At 41.5% G+C, this 15,817-nt stretch overlaps 1 protein-coding gene across 1 annotated transcript in view; it reads right to left on the bottom strand.

The window, feature by feature from the left end:
• The window catches only part of gckr (glucokinase (hexokinase 4) regulator), a 95,212-nt gene extending 79,600 nt beyond the window's left edge, over positions 1-15,612 (bottom strand). The window contains exons 1-4 of the mRNA XM_078541988.1: positions 15,424-15,612; positions 11,681-11,836; positions 9,367-9,435; positions 8,026-8,094 (exon numbers count right to left, since the gene is read on the bottom strand). Of these exons, the coding sequence (XP_078398114.1) occupies positions 8,026-8,094; positions 9,367-9,435; positions 11,681-11,836; positions 15,424-15,486 (357 nt within the window). The 5' untranslated portion in view covers positions 15,487-15,612. The remainder of the gene's footprint in view (positions 1-8,025; positions 8,095-9,366; positions 9,436-11,680; positions 11,837-15,423) is intronic.
• Positions 15,613-15,817: the final 205 nt, after the last annotated feature.

Consider the following 15,817-nt stretch of genomic DNA (forward strand, 5'->3'; position numbering starts at 1 on the left):
ATGAGCTTAAGAAACTAACGGCAGAATTGTACAGTCACTGGTGTATTTATGGGCAGAATTTTCTCTTGCCCCTGCACGCCGACACGTAAAATGATGCGTGGTGATGCGGGCGTGCGTCTCGACGTCACCGTGCGTCATTCCGATCTTTCATTCGGCAGGTGTGCACCGGAGTTGGCTGCACGCCCACCGAACTGTCAAAGGCCTGTTAAGGCCATTAATAAACTAATTAACCAAATTGACAGAGCTGCCCATACAACCTTAAAATTAATGGGCAGGTGAAGAGCCCAGGCGGCCTTCACATTTTTCATGAAACCTCATTCACGGGCGGGATGAGGGTTCATGAAGGTTAATTAAATTAATAAATATTTTTAAAACATTTCATAAACATGTCCCAGCTCATGTGATGCTGTTACATGACGGGACATGTGTAAATGATTTTTAAGTTTTTATTTTGAAGTTTCAAATTCAACTTAATCTCCGTGAGGCAGCTCCGTACCTCAGAGACATTTCTGCGCTCTTTGCATGCATGAGCGAAAGAGCACAGGCCACAACTCTCCATCCTTCCCCCTGCCCGCACAGGTAGCACTGAGCTTAATTGGCCCGCCCACGTAAATTGGCGGTGCACAGCCAATCACGGGTGGCGATTGGCTCTGCACCCACCTGCGCCCGCCTCCGACCTGCCCGCCCAACAAGCAAAAGATTCTGCCCTATGTGTCATAGAATGGTGATACCCAAATAATGAGTGTGCGAGGTACATAACAAATTTAACATATCATAGATATTCTTGACTAGTCCATCATCTCCTAAGCATAATAATTGTGTATAAAGCATAGCAGGATAATTTTAACAGATATAAATGTAAAGCCTCACACACTGAAAATATGAAAATGATGAAGATATGTGCCTCACAAAGGTGGACAATGAAATGCATTTGTGAGAAATTGTTAATTATTAACAGAAATACAACCTGCCGACGTGTTGTGGTTATTAGAAAGACCAATTATATTTTAGGCTGCATTTGAAGGGAAACTGTCTGTATCCTTAAGCAAGCCTCTTCTAATATTCTTTAGTTTGTCAAAAGAATATTGATTTGTTGAAAGATGTTTAGAGGCGGCTGATACAGATAGTTTCAGGGTCTAGGACTTTATGAAAATAATTTCAATTCTTCGAGAGTCTGTGAGGGGAAAGAAGTTTGACAAGTTGGTCATAGAGTGGGAAATATAGAAACGGTATAGAGGTTCAGAGGAAGGCCATTACATTGAAGGTCTTTGAACTAGGTACCAGTTTTCAAGATAGGCTAAGAGAGCTGAGGCTTTTCACTTCAGAAAAATCACAGACTTTTGAGAAGAGTTGATTGAGGTAATGAAAATAATGAAAGGATTAGACAGATTCCAAGTGGATAAACTATTCAAGCTAATTAGATTAGGGAAGACAAGGGGACGTACATATGAATTATGAAAGCAAAAAGCTGTGTGCTATGAGGTACTTCTTTTCGTACCTGAATAATCTGTGGAATAAGTTGACAATAAGTGGGTTCAGCGGAGAGTCGTTACAAACTTTCAAAAGAAAAATTTTACAAGCTCCTGAGACGGCTAACATATAGGTCAGAGTTCATTGGCTGAGTTATCATAGAATCCTAGAAATTCTTAGATCACCTTCAGGGTTTGGAGAGTAATTCCCCAGAGTTTTTGCTCCTAAATTGACCTATGGTATTTTTTCTGTTTTTACGTCACTCAGGAGATTGCATAGTTATATTGAGGTAGTGGTGGTGGTGGAAGTAGGATGGGGATGTGCAGAAATTTCACCAGATCAGAATGGGATGGGCTCAATAAACTTGCTGGTCTTTATCCATCCATTTTGTATCCTTGTATGAAAGGAAGTATAATCCATGCTTTTAAAGTACTCACAGGAATTAACAATGTAGAGACAAGAAGATGATTTAATTTTGATTGCGTACACAGTATTAGTAGGCATGAATATAAAATCAACAAATCTCAGGCAAGATGAGATTTTCCTCAGATTCATGGGTGCGTGGAATGGACACCCAGCTGAAGTAATTAAAGATTTGTTGCAGTATTAGATTGAGTGAATGTTTAGTTAGGAAGTGGACAAAGGATCATAAGAATAAACAGAGACTGAGATCGCCAAATGCTATGTAAAACATGGGGATGGATTTTACAGCCCTCTCCCCCTCCCTGGGGAGTATCTGAAGATGGGGGGCCATGTTAAACAAAGCGGGTGGCCAGCCCACTACCTTCCCACCCACCCCTGTCCTGTCCTGTCCCCTCATATTATGGGTAGTGTGTAAGGTGTCAGGCAACCGTCCCGCCCTTAAGCCTATTGAGGCCCTTAAGTGGACAATTAATTGCCTCTTAAGACCTCATTCCACATCTGCGGCAATTTTTCGGCCTACAGGGAAGCCTATGACTGCACGGGCTGCTGTCGGGCAGGAAGGGCGTGTATCTCATTTGGGGGTCTCCTGTGCCCATCAGGATATCCCCCATTTATGCCTTCCCCTCTGGCCTTTCTAACACAATCTCTGCGACTCCCCTTCCCTCCTCACTGGGATCTCACAGTTGTGGCTACTCAAAATCCCTGGATTTACCCGAAGTCCAGTATCCACCTTCCCTTCTTTGGGTGGACAGGTTGTAGTCCCAGAAGTGGACATTAATATCTTCTGGTGCAGCTAGGACTGCGGAGCTACAGGCTAGTCAGCTCTCTAGGGCAGGACGTCCTCCCTGATGGGGCTGACGTCCCAACACAACTAATTAAGGCTGCCACCAGCGTATAATCAATGCAAAGCAGCTGGATTTCTGGTCGGCGAGGTGCTAACTAACTTTTAGGTTGGGTGGGGTGGATAATCATTCCATGTAAAATCCACACTGGCAATATTATATCATGGTTAGAAACTTGTTGTGTAAAACAGGATCTAACGTTAAATAGAGTTTTTGGAGGCTTGAATTTCTTTTGGAAGAGAAAAAAAAAAGCACAGTATTTCCTTAGGGTATTAACTTGTTTAGGTAAGAGCATAAGAATATAACAGCATAAGAAATAAGAAGGTCATTTGGCCCCTCAAGCCTGCTCCACCATTCAATAAGATGATGGCTGATCTGCTTGTGGCCTTAACTCAACTTTCCTGCCTGCCCCCTGTCAATCAAAAATCTGTCTAACTCTGACTTGAATATATGCAATGACCCAGCCTCCACTGCTTGCTGGGAAAGAGAATTCCAAGCGCTAACGACCCTCTGAAAGAAGAAATTCCTCTTCATCTACATCTTAAATGGGAGGTCCCAATCTCTGGACTACCACAAATCTTTGCAACATTGTATCCCTTTTCTTTCAATTTAACAAATGCGAGAATTCAGGTAAAGAGCATCTAATTCTGTCTTTTAACCATTTTTACCTACTCTGACCTTATTTTCTGGTACTTTTATGTTTGTAACCTCTGTCCCTTCTTGTCACACTCCAGTTATCATTACCCCTTTCATTACCCTTCACTATTGTCTTGTCTGTTCTCTTTACTGTTCCAAATCTCCCCTCAGATGAACCCTCTCCCCCACTATTTAGTTTAAAGCCCTCTCTACAGCCCTAGTTATAAGATTTGCCAGCATACTGGTCCTGGCGTGGTTCAGAAGGTGGTCATCCCAATGATGTAGCTCCCTCTTTCTCTAGTACTGGTGCCAATGCCCCACAAATTGAACCCACTTTCTCCAACATCAATCCTTGAGCCACATTTCAACCCTCTGATCTTATTTACCCAATGCCAACTTGCTTGTGACTCAGGTAGTCATCCAAAGATTATTATGTTTGAGGTTCTGCTTTTTAATTTAGACCCTAACTGCTCATACTCCCTTAACAGAATCTCTTTCTTAGTCATACCTATGTTGTTGGTACCCACATGGACCACAACAACTAGATCCTTCCCCTCCCACTCCAAGTTCCTCTCCCGCCCAGAGGAAATGTCCTTACCGTGGCACAGGATAAGCAATACAGCCTTTAGGACTCATGCTTTCGCCTGCATAGAACTGTATCTATGCCCCTACCTATACTGTCCCCTTAGCCTGCTTCACCATGGTGCCATGGTCAGTTTGCTCATCTTTCCTGAAATCCCTGCTCTTGTCCAAACAAGTTGCAGGAACCTTAAACCTGTTGGACAATTGCAAGGGCTGATGCTCCTTCCTGCCCAATGTCAATGGACTTTTGGCTGCTCTCCAAATTTTCTGGTCACTCCTGCGCTGCTTCCTGCTGCGGGCAGGACTGGAAAATCTCAGCTAATGTGTCCAGATAACATCCACCCAATTCGCCCCAAGGTATCACAGTGTCTGAAGCTCAGACTCCAGCTCATCAACTCTGAGCTGAAGTTCCTTAATCTATAAGCACTTACTGTAGATATGGTTATCGTGGAACACACAGTTGTCCACCTGCTCCCACGTGCTACAGCTGCTACACATCATCAGCCCTGCCATATTTACCATGTTTTACTTAAGGTTTAGAAATATCACTTAATGGTTATTTGTAGTTATATCAAGTGGTATAACTTGTTAAGCTATAAATTGAATGCAATACTTATATCTCCCCAGTAACAATTTAAACTACTGCCCCTGCTTATATCGAGAAAAAAAGCTTAAAACTCACCAACCACCTCATCTATCTGCTCACCTAGTTAACGCTTCTGGGCTTCAGCTCTCATTTCTGCTTCTGGTCTCTGGCACCCTCTCTTGGACCACCCCTATTTTTGTAAAAGGTCTGAACAGCTCTGCCTCCCTCACTTCACCAAACTCTCTCCTTTATCAACTTCCCAAGCTCACATTCTGTTTCGATCTGCACTCAGTCAGAAGCTGCTAACATCATGCTTGAGTTACCTATCAGGATGTACATCTTTAGTAGAAGGAATTGGCCTGATGGACTTTCTTTCCATGCTTTATTATGACTTATTCCCCTGACATTGTAATAGTCTGAAGCTTTCGGGAAGATTTGGACTTTCACTGCTTGATAGAAAGCTTGTGGTGATGTACTTGTCTTCCTTATATACCCAGGCCAATTTTACTTCCTTTTGGCATTAATATAATGGACAGCTGATCTGCTACTGCCAATTTTCCACCTGGTGGTGAAAGTTTAAATCTTAGTGTTAGTGTTTCAGTAGATGCTCATCAATCATCTTATCATGAATTATAGGGGCCATTGTTGGGGATAGAGGTCTTCTAGCTTGAAACATGCACAGAGCTCAAAAGGGGAAGAAAATTTGCAGAAATATAAAAGGAAAATCAGAGAATAAAGAAGATAAAAGATTAACAAAGCAAGTGGAAATTAATAAAATATTGTAAATAAAAGGGAATGAAGAAGAGCGTGAAATTTAAAAAAAAACAAGGAAATAAGACACAAATGAATAATGGCACAGAGAAAAGGAAGGGGAGTTACAAAGGCGGTGGCTAGAATCTTCCATTCTGGAGCCTACGTTTGGTGGCGGGCGAGGAAGTGGGAGTGATTTCTGTTAGAGGGGTCGGAAGGCTGACCATGCACGATCTTGTGTTGTTCAGTTCATTAAATATGCATCTGCGAGAAGCTCGCTGATTATCGGAGTAGGGGCAGCCAGAAGCTCAACGTCCCTGCCGTTACCTCATGGGATCGAAGGTGCCTTATTTAAAGGGAACCCAGACAGCCTGCACTATTCCTTCTACCTTTGCCCGGCCACTACTCTGCCCTTCCGCCCTTCCTTTGTCATCCTCCATACAACTTGCACTGCCACCACCCAGTCTTAAGCATAGGCTGACATTTCCAGGTGCTCCCCAAAGAGGACAATGCAGCAGCAACTCACCATTAATTGTGGAAGGAGTCTACCTTGCCAGGTGGATGCCACTTACCTGCAGTCATAAAAGTGAATGTTCTGATTTCTCGATGGCGGGCAACTTAATTTGGAGGGGGAATCTTAATTCTGGTGAGGTGGCCTTTTAATGAGCATACATGACTTGCTAATGTACGCAAAAGCTGTTCCCAACATTGTTCCTGTCCCGAGAACTTAATTCCTAAAGTTCATCCTGTCATCGGAAAACTTATTTTTAGCCTCATGCTAAATTAAGTTCCTCCACCCGCCAAGCCTCCTGCAGCTGGCGGGACTGGAAGATTGCGCCTGGTGCTACGTTCCTTGAGGGGGGAACTATAAACCAAAATAATGACATTTATTGAATGACCCAAAATGAAGAAATTACCAACAGGATTTTACTTTTCACAACTTTAACACGAGTCAGGACCAACATAAATTAGATTAACAGGCAGATGATACTTCAAATAAATAGGTAAATTTCACTTTAACTGTCAACACAACAAAGACCTATCCTACAGCACCACAAGCACTCACATCATTCCCTGCTCAAATGTGGCACCACGTGCAATTTCACAATCTTTCCAATTCAATTGATTTGGCCATCGGGTCACATTCACTGGCTGCATATTCGATCAGAAGTCCCCAGATATGGTTAACACTGACAAGACACACTTCTATTAACCCTCTATCACTTGGATCATGTCAGTCTTGCTGGCGTAGCTTTCCAAAGTTCTTTTTCAACTGACCAACCAACACACCAGATTCATGATCAGGTCCTCTGATATAAACTCTCAGCTCTTTTGCATGCCTGACCTATTTGCTCCACCTTTTAAGATTCAACCCCTTTTAGTTCGCTCATACATTGCTTCCCTAAATGTTTCTGGAATTCTATTTTTCTGCTTATTGTCAAACAGAAAACTAACCTTTTCATAGAGCTTTGTTGGCTTCTCCTCACATTATCTCTGTGTTCCTCTTTTTGTCTCTGTCCCTTTGTGTCTACATCTGTATGCTGACTGCCTTCTGGCTATGGGTTTCCTTTGTCTTGAAATTCATCTTTGTATCTAAGCACATGACTTCTGTATCTTAACATCCTTCCTGTTGGTACTGCTTCCAGGTCAAGTGTCGCCAGGTCACATGGACCAGTAATTCTTATTAATCAAGAAAATTACAACTGATCCTTTTACAATTGATGCAAACTTTTAAAAGTCATTTTCTAATATAATTGAAAACCATTACGGACTCCACAGACACTTTAAAGAAATTACAACTTTTCCTTACTTTATTGCTTCTGGATCAAAACTCATCACAATGGTCTGGTCAAATATAATAAAACTGGAAAAATGGGGTGACAAAATGAAACAGTAGAAGAAAAATATAAAGGATATAGCCAGATACTGAAGGAAGACTTGAACCTTGAAAATTGAGTATATTCATAACAGCTTCACTTTTCCATAGTTACAGGTTTTGTGTATTAAAGAATGATACTTCTGACTGGTCAAAACATCTCAGCCAACAGTAAAGACTGAATACCACAATTTACTTTAACCTAATTTAGTTGCTAAGCTGCTCTACCCATATTTACAATGACAAATCCGAGCCCATATTCTTACTAGAGTATCAGCTCAATCAGACTCTACATAATAGGAATAAAAGCAATAGGCAAGAGTTGTTTTCTGTTGTATTGGCCCCATGTTGCAATTCACTACCACTTCACCTGCTGCATTCATCTTCTATATTTTCCTTCTTTGTTATTTTTCACTTTATTAATAAATCAATATTAATGACAACATCAGGGTTTGTCAGTAACTTGCTCTGCTAGCTGAGAAATTGCTATTCCAGCTCATCACACATCTAAAAGAAGCTAAATGGGAAAACAAGGATGGACCACAGAGTGGATAACAGAGTGTTAATTAAACTTACAATGGAACAAAAACCTTTTAGTTGCAGCATCTAAATTATTAAAATAAAACTACACTAAAAAAATGAATGACCAGTATGCTGTATAGGTAATTTTTCGTGTTCTACTCATTCTTATGTTCCTGTAGATACATTGGCTCAATTCTGCTAAAATTTAACTTATCAGTTGAAACTGCGTCATGTAATGTATTAGTTGATAGCTAATCCACTAGAGGGCAAACTGGATTTATATAAATGACTAGGAACAAAGTTAACTGGAGTGGTTAAAAAAGTTAAAACATACGTACTGAAAGCAGAAATGCTAATCTTCCTGAAGTCCCACATCCGCTTAGCACAATGAGGTTGCCCTCAGGATCCTGGAAATAGCCATACCATCTGTATTAAAAATAACTCAATCACACTTTTAGTGTTGGCAATCGTCCCAAATCATAAAACTGTTTAGATCTTCAACCCAGACCACTTGAGTAAAATTAGAATAAGTATTAATAATTGTAGCATTCACCATCTGCATTGAGTGCCTAAAATCGAGAGTGCGCTCTTTTGCGCATGCGCACAAAGAGCACACTCATCTCCCTGAGGCTAAGTGCAGCCTCAGGAAGATCGGCTGTACATGCAAAATTATTAAAAATAGAAAAAAAAATCCCTTACATGTCCCCTCATGTGACAATGGCACATGAGTTGGGACATGTTCATAATTTCCAACAAAACTGTATTAAAATTTTTAAAACCCTACATGAAAGCTCATCCCGCCTGTGGATGAGGTTTCATGTTTTTTTGACTTCCCGCCGGGGCTCCTGGCCTGCCCACCAGCCTTAAGGTTGGACGGGTAGGTCCACTAATTACTTTAATTAATCTGTCAATGGCCTCAATTGGTCATTGACAGGTCAGTGGGCATGCAGCTGATTTTGCTGCGCCCCACCTTCCTGAAAATTTAAATGGAGCGGGGTGACGCTGGGTGTTCCGCCTGACGTCATCCTGCATCATTTTACGTGTCAGCGTGCAGGCCCCACCCCCGCTCGCCGACAGTAAAATCCTGCCCGTTAAGTTTTGTGTTTGCACATTTATTTATTTAACATTTTGCTGAAGTGTTTATATTTTTTATTATGCTTCTACATTGATCATGCACAGTTTGCTGGCAACATGAATGACCACCTGATTGCTGTCTGCGAGAATGCAAATGGCTGTTCAATTGATCCATTTTTTCTTCCCTTTTTGTCAAGAAGCAGCTAATCTGCACTTGTTACCTCCCCTAGGGACATAACTGACATAGGGACTTAAGCATATAGCTGCATTTTATAAAGGGTAGAAACTGGGTCTTTTTCATGATTTAGAGCATAACAGAAGCACATGTTGGGGGATTTGAGTACAGAGGCAGTCCACATTATTGATCATCCATTAAAAATTATTGGACAGAAAAACATGCAGGCTGTGAGTAGGATGAAATAATCTCTGAAATGGATTCCCACAATGTGCTCCCTTTGTGCGAAGCTCAGCATTAGGCGTGTTAAATTGTAAAATTTACCTCAAAGTGTTCAGTTACTTAAGCAACATTTATGATATTTTCACCAATATCATGAATACCTTTTATCATTGTCAAAATTGTAACTTGCCTGCTAAAGGACCCATACCTTCAACAGTTCTTGAACTTGTTTAGCAGTGTCAACCATTGTTCTTAAAATAGATTCACTGTATAGCATCTGTCAATAAAACAAAAGACATATTGATCAGTTGCTGCGTGTTATAAAAATTAATTTAAGGAAAACTAATGTGCACTAAAATCATTGGATTTGCTCCTTTTTTGTTACCGACGGCAACTTTGCCCAGGATATTGCCGTCGGCGTGCGGGGGCGGGCCTGACACACCAACGCTCAAAATGATGCGTGATGATGTCGGGCGTGTGTCCCGATGTCATCGTGCATCATTTAGATATTTTGTTTGGCGGGCACGCGCCAGAGGCAGGTCTATTAAGGCCATTAAAAAAACAATTAAAGTTGTTTGCAATGTTGCCCGTCCAAGTTTAAGGTTGGCAGGCAGGCGAAGAGCCCAAGCGGCCTTCATGTTTTTCAGGAAACCTCATCCACGGGCGGGATGAGGTTTCCTAAAGGTTTAATAAAATAATTAAATACATTTTGTTTAATGTACAAACATGTCCTAGTTCATCTGACACTGTCACATGAGGGGACATGTTTAAATAAGTCTTCCATTCATTTATTCAAAAGTTTTATTATGAACTTAATCTCCCTGAGGCAGCTCCGTGCCTGCTCCCGCCCAGTCTGCCCAACATAGGTAAGATGCTGCCCTTTATTGTCAGGTACAGATCCATAATATTTGAAGATTCAGCTCATGGGCTGCATTTTACACTTCCTCCTGCTGGGAATGTTTTCAATAGGGGTGGGGGCACGTAAAATATGATGGGTGGTTAGCCCACCACTTTCCCACTCGCCCCTGACCCAGTCCCCATAATAGAAGGGGTGAGTAAGACGCCCACTAGCTTATTAGGCCTATTGAGGCCACTTAAGGAACTCAATCCTCCTTCACTGCCATAATACTCTGGGCAGTAGGAGGCGGGCGAGAGTGGGAAAGCTGTTTTTTCACCAAATTTGGGAAGGTAGGGGGAGGTTTATACTTTGGGGGGTGACCTGTGGGCATTAGGGGCAAGCCCCGACTTGTGCCTCCCCACCTGGCCTCCACAATCTGGCCCCAACTTCATCACCTCTCCCTTGGGTGCACGGCAACCACCCCCACCCTGCCCAATAAGGCCTGAACTTACCTGTCGTCTGGGATTGAATGCTAGCAGGCCCAGCAGCGCCCACTAATGAATTCTGGTGTTGCTGAGACTGCAAGAGCTGCTGGCTGATCAGATTAGCCAGCAGCTCTTGAGGGCCAGAATTCCTTCTACTGAGGGCAGAAGTCCCACTCTCTGCTTGTTAAGGCCACTTGCAACGTAATATCCATTGGTTTGTGTCTGATTTTTCTAACGGGCAGGCAGACAAACAATATGCCTCCTTGTTCTGATGAAGAGTCATACGGACTCGAAACATTAACTGTGTTCCTCTCCGCAGATGCTGTCAGACCTGCTGAGTTTTTCCAGGTATTTTTGTTTTTGCCTCCTTGTAAAATTCAGCCCCATGTGTAAATTAGACTTTTGTAGCAAATGAAATTACCTTCAACAGTTTCTATTAATGTGTGTTGCTAATATAAACATCACAATACAAAACAATTCCAAAATGTTCTTATCATGTATATATATTTTTCATTCATGGAATGCTGGCAAGGTTAGTATATTTTGCCCGCCTCCTATTGTGCACGTGGTGGGTAGCTGGCTTCTTGAACTGCTACAGTCCAACTGTTGTACCCACAGTGCTATTAGGAGCAGGTTTTTGAACGCAATGGAGAGGATCTTAATGTAGGGTCAGCCATTGGGAGCAAGCGGGTGGAGCAGGCCCATCAGATGGAGCTCGTTAAAGACCTGAACCATTTTCCTGATCAGCGGGTTGGGGGGGTGGGGGGGGATTGTTGGGGGTGGGTGGAATCTTGTAGCTCAAATGTCAAAATGAATTGGCAATTCAGATTTAAAAATGAAAGGCAGGCCGATTTGCAGCATGTTGAGTGGGAAGTTGAGAGGCAGCGGAAAGTCTGGCTTTGGCTGGTAGGACTATTGTGGAATCACAGAAAGAGCCCACCACTCACGACAACCCTGTTTTTTCTCTTGATCTAAGTGATCTCTCTCCTTAGGAACATTGGGTCAGCCACATCTCAGATGTTGAGCAGGAAAGCCTGCACAGTCTGAATGTCATTTGTTTTCTGTTTAGGTCACAAGTACATTTAGCCCAGTCTGTATGTTAAGCAGCTAATTACATATCCATTTTGAATTTTCAATTGGCTTACCTAGTGTATTTAAATGTAATTAAAACAATTTACTGGTATGGAAGCTTACTGTACCTTATAACTGGTAACCATGTTATCCTCCTTCCGAAATATTTCTGCATCGCATTCTTTTAAAAGTTGTACAATCTGAACAGAATCTGATTTGTCTATATTGTGTGTTATGGGGTTGGATTTCTCTGTGATGGGGAGTGTGGCCTCATATCCTGCAATCTGCAATAAAAAGGCATTGAGCAAATCACATAATATAACAATTTCTTCATGAGAAAGAAAATATATAATAATTTATGATCAATGCAAAAGCAGCAAACAGGCTTTGAGTTGATCAAGTTTAAAACCAGGAAGTTTTCAATATAATTTTCTCCAACAATCAAAAACACAACATTCACAACACAAGATGCTTCTGGGTGGGTTTCCTTTTGTTCTTAGTAAGGCTGCTGGTTCCTACTCTCATTCTCCCAGTGAAAGCTAGAAAATGCTACCGGCAATTGGATCTACCCAAAGCGGCCATGAGATTTTAAATTACTCTATTCTCATTACGACCCTCAAATCCTGTTGCCTAGTTATCATTATGAGATGAAGAACACGCAGCAGACTGGAATCTCATAGATTTAATGTATGAAGTTGAGTGCAGGAATCCCATGGGATGGGAGTGCACTGCAACTTGCAAACAGTTGATTCAATTCGACTACTCTTGTTTCTGAGTCAGAAGGTTTGACTCATAAACCTGACTGACACACCCACTGTAATACTGAGTACTGAGGGGGTGCTGCACCATTCAAGGTGCCTTCCATTGGATAAAACATTAAGCAGAGCTCCTAGCTGACTGTTCTAATGGTTAAGATGGATGATTAAGACAGAGGGGCGTGTTAGTGGGGTGGTTAAAAAGGCATATGGGACATTTGCCTTTATCAATCAAGGCATAGATTACAAAAGTAGGGAGGTCATGTTGGAGTTGTATAGAACCTTGGTGAGGCCACAGCTGGAGTACTGTGTGCAGTTCTGTTCACCACATTATGGGAAGGATGTGATTGCACTGGAGGGGGTGCACAGGATGTTACATGGGATGAAACATTTAAGTTATGAAGAGAGGTTGGATAGACTTGGGTTGTTTTCATTGGAGCAGAGAAGACTGAGGGGCGACCTGATCGAGGTGTACAAGATTATGAGGGGCATGGACAGGGTGAATAGGGAGCAGCCGTTCCCCTTAGTTGAAGGGTCAGTCACAAGGGGGCATAAGTTCAAGGTGAGGGGCAGGAGGTTTAGGGGGGCTGTGAGGAAAAACCTTTTTACCCAGAGGGTGGTAACAGTCTGGAATGCACTGCCTCGGAGGGTGGTGGAGGTGGGTTGCCTCACATCCTTTAAAAAGTACCTTGGTGAGCACTTGGCACATCATAACATTCAAGGCTATGGGCCAAGTGCTGGTAAATGGGATTAGGTATGTAGGTCAGGTGTTCCTCACATGTCTGTGCAGACTTGATGGGCTGAAGGGCCTCTTCTGCACCGTGTGATTCTGTGATTTTCTTTCCTTTTGAAATTAAAAAAAGACAGGCTTGTTGGACTAAATGGGTCTTGCTGGATTTTAAGAAATTCTTTGCTTTTCTCTGTGATAGCTATTCCGAAGCTTCTAACCTAAACTGCCTGGTAGGCAACTGATGGGCCCTTTCACAGCCCACTTGGTTTGTCTTTCTATTGGCTTCAAGCAGCTAAATTTTTAACTATAAGCACATTTTGAAAGAATGTTGGATGTTAGAATATCAGAAGATAACAACAACCTTCTTTTTTGGAAATCACCCACAATGGTGCCCAGCCATCATATGCTTTTTTTAAATAATTCTTGAGCATGTACTTTCAATAGAAAATGTTACTTAAATTAGTCTATGTGGTAATGAGTTTTGTTTGACAATTGTAGGGTTTGTGGCTCACTTGCATCCAAGGACTACTGTAATCTCCAACCACAATGAGAGTTGGAGACTTCAGTGACCAATGAAGCTACCTTCCAGTTGGGACTGAGTTCTAATTAAAAAGGTTCCAGAAGAAATTATTATTAATCTAATTATTATTAGGTTAAAAGAAAATGTTATTTTAAAATAAATTCAAACCAATCATACCACTTTAACAAATGTTTACCAAGTAGTGGGCCCCTTTATTAACAACCTACTGCTTTAATGTTAAAGTCACGTAATTAGCTTTATGTTCACCTTACCCTTCCCAAACAGTCTCACTGATGATATATATTTAATTACAGCCATAGTATTTACACCAAGGCCAATATTACAACAGTGGCACCTAGTATGCTAAAATGCATTGAGTCCCTCTCCACAGAAAAGTGAATGTGGAGACCGGTGGTGCCCTGTGCACTAGAGGGATTCAGTGCACCCCAATGTAGTTAACCAGCATGAAGGGGACTGAGAGAAAGTTGTGAAGTAGACTCATTATACTCCTGAATTTTGTTTAAATCGGGTGCCTGCTCTGTAATGCAACTGCAGCTTCCAAGCAGTGTATCAATAATTTGGAGGAGGATAACCAACTTTAAAAAAGTCTTTCTCTGTCCTTTATCTCCTTGGCATCCATGACGCTCTGGTACCAGTGATCCATTGCTTTGTACCTCCTCACAAGTGGCTGGTCCTTTTCCCCTGATACCAATAAAGTGCTGGAGTAGGCAACTAAATGTCTGTTACCAATAATGTGACTTTGGCACACTGGACTTGTCATGACAGATACTCCTTGAATTCCAGTAAGTTATGCAAATAAAATGATCTAACATGATACGTGTGATCAAGACATTTTCAACTCCACATTATATTCAGTATATCACATCATCCTTTATAGCGGTACATATGAAAAAGGTGGCTCTCCAACTTTGGTATCATAATGCTACTGCCACATCTTCGTTAAAATTTGGGTGTTTGAACTTTTGAATAGTGAGATTTATTTAGGGTTATTAATTTTAACCTTAAAACTCAGATATATGCTTAAACGGATATTGTAGCAGCTAAGTTAGATGCTGATCACAACATGATAAAATTCCCTTCCCCCAACATGTATAAGGGGTTAAATTATGCTGTATGATATTAGTAGTGAACACACTACTAATGTTAGCATGGAACCTCTCTACCTACTGTGTTAACCAGTTTCATTATTAAAACTGTACTGCATGATTTTAGGTCAATAGCTAACCTCCAGCTTAAGGAGGTGGGCAATTCTACTGCCACACCCCAAATAATTTTGCTCCTTTTTACTAGTGGTGGTAGTTGCTGTAGTCCCAGAGGACCATTGGCAGCTTCCTCATTAAAGAGAGATGACTGGTGTTGAGTTTAACCTGAGGGTCACCATGCCTCAGCTGAGGGGGAGGTTGAGAAGGCAGGGCCTTCATGGATGACCTCAGCTAGTACAGGAATTGAACCCATGCTGTTGATATCACTCTGCATCACAAACCAGCCATTCAGCCAGCTGAGCTAACTGACCCCCTTTTTACTAGTAACCAGTTTATGATAAACTGTGAAAAATATTTTCACTTTGTGGTCATTATGAACATTGGTTTAAAGGAAATCACTGATGTGCTCAGGTTGTGCACTGTCCTCCCTTGCAAAACCTGGGCCTTGAAATTAGAGTTCTTTAATAAATGGAATCACTTGAAATACATCAGGCAAAATTAGATTATACAAAGCCATGACATGAATTACTCTTTTTAAGTAAGTGAAGATTTTTCCCCTAACATTAGATTCTAATTATTAACTCTGTTAATGTAAATGTGACCAGAAGTCAGAGGAGGTGCTATTAGCAATGGAATGGCTTACCTCCCATTTTCTTGGGTGCGGAGTTTCGATATCATATTTGGAACTTTTGGTGCTTTTCATCATTTTACGAGAGATCAAACAGGGCTGCCAAGAACGACCCAAATATATATATCTAGTTGAAGACTGGCTTGGGCTATGTTTATTCCAAACTTAATTATCCAACTATCACATTGTGATTTATTTTCCAAATGGGGTCAAACTCCGGCTTAATGATTAATCAAAAAAGTTATACATCAACTCAACGTGTCAAGGAATACTGGGACTACAGTTGGGTTTGTGGCAATTCAGTGAAAACAGAAAGTGCTGAACAGAGTTAACGTTTCGAGTCCAATATGACTCTTCTCTTTGAATAATTCACCGAATCATAAATTCTATCTTTTGTATTTTTTCCAAA

Source organism: Cetorhinus maximus, chromosome 5 (genome assembly GCF_964194155.1).
Source record: "Cetorhinus maximus chromosome 5, sCetMax3.hap1.1, whole genome shotgun sequence".
Lineage (NCBI taxonomy): Eukaryota > Metazoa > Chordata > Chondrichthyes > Lamniformes > Cetorhinidae > Cetorhinus > Cetorhinus maximus.